The sequence below is a fragment of the Hylobates moloch genome, unplaced genomic scaffold, assembly GCF_009828535.3.
Source record: "Hylobates moloch isolate HMO894 unplaced genomic scaffold, HMol_V3 SCAFFOLD_10, whole genome shotgun sequence".
Lineage (NCBI taxonomy): Eukaryota > Metazoa > Chordata > Mammalia > Primates > Hylobatidae > Hylobates > Hylobates moloch.
Genome location: NW_026652285.1, coordinates 8,652,473 through 8,662,155, shown reverse-complemented (window position 1 = coordinate 8,662,155; position 9,683 = coordinate 8,652,473). Strand labels below are relative to the sequence as shown.

The 9,683-nt window shown below is 44.7% G+C and overlaps 1 protein-coding gene across 1 annotated transcript; it reads right to left on the bottom strand.

Annotated features, from left to right (window-relative positions):
* Nucleotides 1-278: 278 nt before the first annotated feature.
* On the bottom strand, nucleotides 279-9,142 carry MRPS23 (mitochondrial ribosomal protein S23). Its single transcript, XM_032162914.2, is given in 3 exon segments — nucleotides 279-6,132; nucleotides 7,122-7,248; nucleotides 7,379-9,142. Coding segments are annotated over 3 exon segments (378 nt in total). The 5' UTR covers nucleotides 7,477-9,142; the 3' UTR covers nucleotides 279-5,979.
* Between the last annotated feature and the right edge of the window lie 541 nt (nucleotides 9,143-9,683).

Below are 9,683 nucleotides of genomic sequence, written 5' to 3'. Positions count from 1 at the left end.
TTATTTTACAAGGACACTCGTCAATCTTGAAAGGCAAGGTACCCCGAGGCAAGGAAATGAAATGACTGTAGTTGAACAGCATGAGAGTGCAGCGCCATCTAGTGGTGCTGAAGCCGACAGGTCCCTGGCGGTGACATTTTCAAACAATCAATATCTCATTATTAACCATAATCACAACCTGTTTACTTTTGGAGAAATGTTCAGCAGCAAGGGATGCACATGCACTTTTCTGCATGTTTCAGAGGCCTGCGATCCTAAATGCCACAATGACCATTAAACGGTGTCCTGCCCATGAGCAAACAGGACAGATTGATTGTGTATCTTTTTCATCTAAGCTGCTCACCAAAAACAAAGCTCAGCTGAAGCCAGTGACCTTTCACTAACTGCTGGAAGGAAAATGCTTGATAAATAATAAGTAGACCACTACTGGATCTTGCTTAGAACTATCTTTTAATTAAAAGAACTGAGCAGCTAGAAGGTCCGGTGACTGACATTTATTTCAGTTGCAGTCCAGGAAAAGCATTCATTGAGGGTAAAATGATCCTTGAAATGTATTTTCGTTGTCACCTAGTATTCCCCAAAAACCCTGTCTGTAATCTGCATGGATGGAGGGTGGTGGTGGTGGCTGGCAGTGGCAACATTTTGTAGGGAACATAACACTTAACTTCCTGCCTTCTCTGCCTTCCCCTAGCAACCTTTTCTTTTTCGTGCTGCAGCAATAACCACTTGTCTGGTTCAGCATCACCACAGAAACTGCTTCAGTGCTGGGCTCATCCAATCAGAGACCCGCCTGCCACATTGAGTGCTACCCTAGGAGTGACAGGAAAGCCATTTCCCGTCTTTTCCACAGGAGGGCAGGTGCCCTTCCTCGGCCAGCCAAGGTGACCTCGACCAAGTTGCTCACTGAACCTGCTCAGCCATCCCTCATCTCACCCAGCACGGTCAAAGGCTCAGAACGCATGACGAACTTAGCCCAGGTCAGGCTCCCACCTTTCAGCTGTTCTGGAATTGAGCTCAGGAACATAGAGACCAGGAAGAAAACAGCCTCAGCCTTCCCCATCCCCTTCTCCACACGCCTTTGCTTGCTCCCAGCTCTAGTCTTCTGGCTGAGGCCGTGCCGGCTTGCGTTGACTACCAGCACCACGTCGTGTTCTCTGCCCTAACTCCCATGTACTCAGGAAAACTGCCAGCCCATTCTGAGTCAGGCTTGGTCGCAGATGAAAGCTGAGGATGGATGAGGCCCAACTCCGGGGTGCCACGTCTGGATTCCCCGGAGCAGAGGCAGGCACCAGTGCCAGCCTCAGAGAAAATCTTACTGTCCCACTTGAGTGACTTTGTTTAAAAAAAGAAATCTGCTGAAGGTTTTTAAGTGGCATGCCATCATTTATTTACAGAGAAAGGTATCACTTTAACAAAATCAGGAATCCTTCGGGGGCAGATTATTCTGTAATACCACTTTCATTATCAGAGAACTCTCGATACAAAGTGTTCTACAAAACTACAAGAAGAATCAGGCTAGCCTTTTAAGGACATCATCAAAAATCAGGCCTACCCAATAAAGGCAGAGGCAGAGCTCTATAAAATGTGGTGAATCCGGGACCACTTGAACAAGTCTGGACATACAGATGATGGAAGACGTGGGACGTGAATTTCTTTTGCTGGCTTTCTCATTCCTACTATTCTATCACTTAAAGCATTTACCTGCCAGCCCCCAACATCCTGGGTCTCTCTCCACTACCCTTGGAGCGCTCATTTCTTCTCCTGGCTCCAAATCTTGCCCCTGTAGACACCTATCCCTTATCTCTGTCTGCCACTTAGACATAGCACCATCACCTTCAACTTAGTAGGTTGACAATTGAAGCTCTCTCCCCGGAGAGCACCAGTTCCATGTCACCAACTGGGTGTTAGTGATGCTGCTGTTTTCTAGTCACTGAGGTGACTAGAAAAGGCAAACATTGTCCACATTTTACAGGCTGAAATACTGTGACAGGCACAGGGTCAGACACTAAAAACTGCCTGGAGTATCCAGATCTAGAACCCAAATTTCCATTACTTGTCTGGTGCAAACTTCACTGTAACCTGGATATATGCCTTCCTCGCCTTGGATTCAGCAAACCTGTAGGAGGGTCTGCTCCTGAAAGGCTGTTTAATGTTTCAATGGGTTAAAAGAATAAGAATTTCTGCCCTCCTTTATACTACTTTTTTTTTTTTTTGAGACGGCGTCTCTGTCGCCCAGGCTGGGGTGCTGTAGCATCTTAGCTCACTGTAACCTCCACCTCCTGCGTTCAAGCGATTCTCCTGCCTCAGCCTGCCGAGTAGTTGGGATTACAGGAGGCTGCCACCACACCCGGCTAACTTTTGTATTTTTAGTAGAGACGGGGTTTCATCATGTTGCCCAGGCTGGTCTCAAACTCCTGACTTCAGGTGATCTACCCATCTTGGCTTCCCAAAGTGCTGGGATGACATGAGCCACCACGCCCACCCTATACTCTTAATAGGTAAAGAATCATTACTACTTGAATGAAGGCCACAGTAAATGAGGCAGGAGTACAAACAGTAGGCCAGGTAGACCAACAGCAGCGAAGCACCTTATGAACACAATCTGTGGGGGGCTCAGTAAGGGACTTGATATGATGTAGTTTCTGAGCACAGACAGCAGTTGAAAAGGGCACGGAAGGTTCAATTCCTACAGATCGTGGCAGAAGGGAGGGTGTTCCTGGCCAAAGAAACTGCATGTACATGTCCATCCCACTGCCTTTCCAGGCTCTCACGCAGTACTCCTAGACAAATCCAGAACTGATTCCTTGCCCCTGAACCTCTACTGTACTTTTATATCAGAGTTTAAAAGGATTCCTGTTCATCTTGCTGTTTCACAAGTCACTCTTGTAGTCCCAACTCGATTTTAAGCTTTTTTTTTTTTTTTTTTTTTGAGACAGGGTCTTGCTCTGTCACCCAAGCTAGAGTGCAGTGGCATGATCTCAGCTCAACTGCAGCCTCTGCCTCCTGGGTTCCAGCGATTCTCCTGCCTCAGCCTCCCGGATAGGTGGTATTACAGGCACACGCCCCCACGCCCAGCTAATTTCTTTGTATTTTTAGTAAAGACGGGGTTTCACTATGTTGGCCAGGCTGGTCTCGAACTCCTGACCTCAGGTGATCCGCCCACCTTGGCCTCCCAAAGTGCTGGGATTACAGGCGTGAGCCATGGAGCCTGGCCTGATTTTAAGCTCTTTAAAGCCAAGAATGCGGTCATGCTTCCATTCTCTCCAAAACGTGATGGGGATCTGATGACAGCTTTTGCCCAAACTGTGGAAATAGTTCTGAGTTTCCAAAGTAAGCTTCACATCTTTCACGATGCTTTGATCACTAAGACTCAACCTAAAGAAGTCAATGAGTGACAGCAGCTTTTTCCCCATCCAGAAATTTGCTATACAGGGATGGTCTTTCCCTTCTGGTCCAGAGTCCCAGTCTGGTTTAACGAGATCAGAATGTGTAGGGGAACGCATTTTTATACATTGCTATGAGAGTATAGTTAAGCACAATTTCTATGGACGAAGATATCAAAACTCAAAATGATCTACTCCTTGATCCAGCATCCCATAACTAGCAGCCCATTTGCAACACAGTAAAACAAAGAACGTTTTCTTCAATCAGGCACTGATTAAACCACAGTGGATCTCTGAGACATATTAACTAGAAAAGCAAGGTACAGAACGGTATGCATAATGTCCCGTCCATGCCCAAAATGTTTCTGGAAGAGCACACAAGGAAATGGTGAGAGTGGTGGCCTCGGAGAAGGGAAAAAGGGTGGCTGGGGAACAGGGGTGGGAAACTAGCTTTTTACTGTTTTGAACCATGTGCATGTATAATTTTTTTAAAGAATTATGCAACAAATAACTTCTTTAAAAGTCTTCAGCCCCAGTACAGTGGCTCAGGCCTGTAATCCCAGCATTTTGGGCGGCTGAGGCAGGAGGATCACTTGAGGCCAGGAGTTTGAGACCAGGCCAGCCTGGGCAACATAGCAAGACTCCATCTCTACAAAAAAAAAAAAGTTAAAGAGCCAGGCGTGGTGGCACATGCCTGTAGTCCTAGCTATTTGGGAGGTGAGCCAGGATGGCTTCAGCCCAGGAGGTAAGACTGCAGCAGGCTATGCACCACTGCACCCAGCCTGGGAGACACAGTGAGACCCCCATCTCCTAAAATAAAATTTAAAAAAAAATTAAGGCCAGGCATGGTGGCTCACACCTGTAATCCCAGCATTTTGGGAGGCTGAGGCAGGTGGATCACTTGAGGCCAGCAGTTTGAGATCAGCCTGGGCAACATGGTAAAACCCTGTCTCTACTAAAAATACAAAAATTAGCTGGGCGTCATGGCATACACCTGTAATCCCAGCTACTCAGGGGGCTGAGGCAGGAGAACTGCTCGAACCTGGGAGGCGGAGGTTGCAGTGGGCCAAGATGGCTCCATTGTACTCCAGCCTGGGAAATAGAGTGATACTTCATTGCAAAAAAAAAAAAATTTTTTTTTAAATCTACAGAGGAGGAAAACAAACAAAAATGGGACATCAATCCAGACATGAAGGAAAAAAACATTTTTTTAAGTCTTCATCATTGTGGCAAAAAAAAACCCTGCCCTTAAAAACCCAGAAACCTAAGGTTTAAAGAGATGAGTGACCCCTCAATTGTTCCTCCGAGAGCAGGCTGTGTCTTTCACCTGCTTTTTAAGTCCTCTTCCCAACGTCTGGCCCGATGTTTGGTCTCAATGGTTGTGTAATGTCTTTGAATGGATGAAATATACTTCCCTACCGAAAAGTAAAGCATTCTCCAAATGCAAGCAATTGTGAAACAGTGATAAAGGGCAAGGGGGAAGCAGCACAGCTGAGAGCTGCTTTTGCCTCATGTATTCATTCACCTGCATGAACCAAGCACCCACGTGCATGGATGTGTACCACGTACAGACTGTGAGGTGTGGACCTGCCTCACAGTGTACCAGGAGAGATGAGACCATACACAAAGAACCACTGGGTAGAAAATCTACATGAGCTTCAAAATAGGGAATTTCTGAAGCAGCTTACTACTAACAGCTGAAAACCACTGGCTTGACCACATATACAAAGGCTGCAATCTCAGAGGGATATTTCATGTATTTAGTAAAACCTGGGGAAATGAGGAAGGCAGGGCAGTTGATACGGACTTGTAGGCACACTTTGGCCCCAGGGAGGCAGGTGGATGCTGGTGGAGAGCATCACCTAAATTAATTGCCTCCTTTCTTGGCAATCCTGTTATCTACACCATATGAATCCAGTCTTTAGCTGGATATAACCATTCGTTCACTCGTTCATTCAACAAGTATTTACTGAACAGCCTAGTCTGTGCAGGCCTATGTTAACTGTCTCCAACACACTCAATCCATGACATTAAAGTTACAGTTTTGGCCTTTGTGCATCAGCAATGACAGGTCCTCACTCTTGCCACAAAGCGCAAGTCAGCTTGGCCTCTCAAGTGGAGAGATAATCGTTCTGTAGCAAGAAGTACAAAGATTCTCTGCAGACAAAACCAGCTAGCCAAGGTTCCATGCCATGTGTATGTGTAGAAGTCTGGTGGATCAGAAGAAATATGTACCCGGGAATCAGATGTAACCAGCCTACACACTAACAAACATCAAAGCAAGCCTAGTCAGATTGAGTCCCATTTGAACAATCTTTATAAAGGTTTCTCCATGTTATTTACAATTCAAAGTAAATTTACTTTATAAGCAGCTAGGGAATTCTTTATTTAGTAATGTCCTAACATAAAAGTTCACATAACTGCTTCTGTCAAACCATGATACTGAGCTTTATGACAACCTAGAAATAACTAAGAGAAGGCAAACATAATACCTTAGAGATCAAGAAACATTTACACAGTTCAACTGTTTAAAAACAGCTCAACATTCAGCCAGTGAGCAGAGTGTGAATGCCAGCATACACAGTATACAGGTCCTTCAGGGAGGCGAGAGACTTTTTGACTGGTCTGCACGTGCCTCCAAATGCTAGTCCTGTGGAACTTCTTTCTGAGTCTCGTTTTCTTCCAACGCAGTCTGTGGTCTGACACTCAAGTGTTCGGATTTCCGGGAAACGTGACTACCTTCGTGTTGCTTAAAAGACCAGATGTAAGTATCACATGGATGTTATCATTTTCACTCAATTAATTGGCTAAAGATATATAACTAGGCACATTCTGTCACTGAGTGAGAAATTTAGCACTAATATCTCAGATCCAATCCTACTATAACAAACAGTAAACATGATTTTAGGAAGTCTATAGAACCACAATTTCAAAAGCCCTAATGACGACTCACTTGTTTCAAGTAGCAGTCATTACCACAAAATTCTAGTATATTCAGTGTAACAGTATTTGACCTGGAGTTTAAGAACATAAGCCATGGTTAGGGAAAGAAAACCAAGTCTCTCTTTAACTTCCATCAGATTGGCAACTCTGGTCAACCCTCTGCATCTACAGGTTCCACATATGCAGATTCAACAAACCACGGATCAAAAATATTTTAACAATAAATAAATAAAAAATATAAATTTTTAAAAATAGAGTATAACTACTTATATAGCATTTACATTGTGTTATGTATTATAAGTGATTTAGAGATGATTAAAGTATATGGGAGGATATGTGTAGGTTATATGCAAAAACTACAGCACTTTATAAAAGGAATTTGAGCATCCATGAATTTTGGTATCTGCAGGGGCCCTAGAACCAATCCCTTGTGCATACTGAGGGACAACTATAAACCCAGTAACAATTTTAACAATGAAATACTCACAGTCGGCCGGGCGCGGTGGCTCACGCCTGTAATCCCAGCACTTAGGGAGGCCGAGGCGGGAGGATCACGAGGTCAGGAGATCGAGACCATCCTGGCTAACACAGCGAAACCCCGTCTCTACTAAAAATACAAAAAATTAGCCGGGCGAGGTGGCGGGCGCCTGTAGTCCCAGCTACGCGGGAGGCTGAGGCAGGAGAATGGTGTGAACCCCGGGGGGCGGAGCCTGCAGTGAGCCGAGATCGCGCCACTGCACTCCAGCCTGGGCGACACCGAGACTCCGTCTCGGAAAAAAAAAAAAAAATACTCACAGTCCTTGCTTCGCCTACTCGTCTTAAAATGACACCTTCTGCCAATAAAGCCTTCCCTGTTTCCACAAGTAACTTCTCTACATCTGTTTCTCCAAGTTTCTGTAGCTCAGTGTACTTCTCCACAAACCTGTAATTCCAAGCAGTCACATTTTAGGTCTGTTTGTAAGCATTGTTAAGACACTGTTACACAGTATCAAATGGATAACAAAATCCTTAAAAAATAATATGAATAGCCTAGGACTTATAAAATGGCTTACCATTGACAGGCAGACTTGAAGTTTGGATTGAATAGATCAAAAGCTCTTTGACCAGACCCATACACTGAATAAAACTTCCTAGAAAATGCAAACAACATAATATAAATCTCCGATTATAGACTGTAGATGAGAATGGAATAAAAGAAACAAAGAATAAGTACTAGGCCCTGAGGAGTTAAGTACAGTACAACCCACATAGCCTAAGCTGAACAGTTTTTTTTTTTTTAGATAAGTAACGCACACATGCACATGGTAAATACATCAAATAGCACAAAAGGGTGGCCAGTGAAAAGTAACACTCCCTCTCACTTCTGCACCCCAGCCCCCCAGTTCCCTTCCCAGGAAGCAACACTAACAAATTTCTTGTATATCCATCCAGAAATATTCCAGTAATATACTAGCATATATGCACTATCATTCCCTGTCCCCAGCCACATTTTTAACCCAAAGAATAGTAAACCTTGATCTACATCTTGCCTTTCTAAAAACCGAGGTATGGCTAGGCGCAGTGGCTCATACCTGTAATCCCAGAACTTTGGGAGGCTGAGGCAGGCAGATTACTTGAGACCAGGAGTTCAACAAGATGAAATCCCATCTCTACTAAAAATACAAAGAAATTAGCAGGCATGGTGGCACATGCCTGTAGTCACAGCTACTTGGGAGGGTTAGGTAGGAGAATCACTTGAACCCAGGAGGCGGAGGTTGCAGTAAGTGGAGAGCACGCCACTGCACTCCAACCTTGGCGACAGAATGAGACTCTGTCTCAAAAAATAATAAAATAAAAATAAATAATAAAAACTGAGGTAAAATTCACACACCATAAAATTAACTTTTTTTTTTCCAAAGAGACAGGGTCTCACTGTGTCACCCAGGCAGGTAGCAGTGCTGTGATCATAGCTCACTGCAGCCTTAAACTCCTGGGCTCAAGCAATCCTCTTGCCTCAGCCTCCCGAGTAGCGGGAACTACAGGTTTGCAGCACCACCATGCCTGGCTAAGTTTTAAATTTTTTGTAGAGATGCGGTCTCACTATGTTGCCCAGGCTGGTCTTGAACTGCTAGCCTCAAGAGATCCTTCCACCTTGGCTTCCAAAAATGCTGGGCTTACAGGCATGAGCCATTGTCCACAGCCCACATTTAACATTTTTCAGTGTGCAATTAAGTGACGTAGAAAACTCACAAAGCTGTGCAACTAGCACCTCTATCTAGTTCCAAAACATTTTCATCACCCCCAAAGGAGGCACCGTATCTGAGCAGTCACTCCCCACTTTTCCTCCCTCCATCTTGCCTTATCAGCGCATGGAGATTGTTTCCAGTCCTTTACGACTCTAAACCATGCTGCAATCATTATCTCTCTTTATAATTTTAGTGCACCACGTACATAAGTCTGTGGCATAAATTCACAAATGTGGTACTACTGAATCAAGGTATGTGCATTTGTAATTAAGCCTTCCAAATTGCCAAAATGCTTTCCAAAGTGGCTGTACCAATTTACATTCACATCGGTAATATGTGAGTGCCTATCTCCCCACACCCTGACCAAATGACATTCTCCAGCTGAGCATAGAGGCTCACACATATAATCCCACCTGCTTGGGAAGCTGAGGCATGAGGATCTTTGGAGGCCAGGAGCTCACCACCAGCTTGGGCAACACGGTGAGACCTGAGCAAATAGCACAAAAGGGTGGCCAGTGAAAAGTCACACTCCCTCCCACCCTGTCTCTAAAAAAAAAAATATATATACACACACACACACACACACAGATGCGTGCGCACACACACACGCACACACACGCACACACCCACACGCACACGAGCCAGGTGCAGTGGCTCACACCTGTAATCCCAGTGAAAAAAATATATATATATATTTAGACCAGGCGTGGTGGCTGATGCCTGTAATCCCAGCACTTTGGGAGGCCAAGGCAGGAGGATCACTTGAGGCCAGGAGTTCAAGACCAGCCTGGGCAATATAGTGGGACACCATCTCTACAAAAAAATTAAAAATTAGCCAGGAATGGTGGCATACACCTGTAGTCCCAGCTACTCAGGAGGCTGAGGTGGGAGGATCACTGGAGCCCAGGAGGTCAAGGCTGCAGTGAGCCATGACAGGTGCCACTGCATCCCAGTCTGGGTGAGATCCTGCCTCAAAAAAAAAAAAAAAAAAATACACAAACACACACACACATGTTCTCCAACTTTTTGATCTTAGCCAACCTGATAGGTAAGAAACCAGAACTCTTTATAGTTTTAATTTGCTTTTCTTTTGAAACAGACTGGACATCTTTTCAAGTTTAAAAGCAAACTG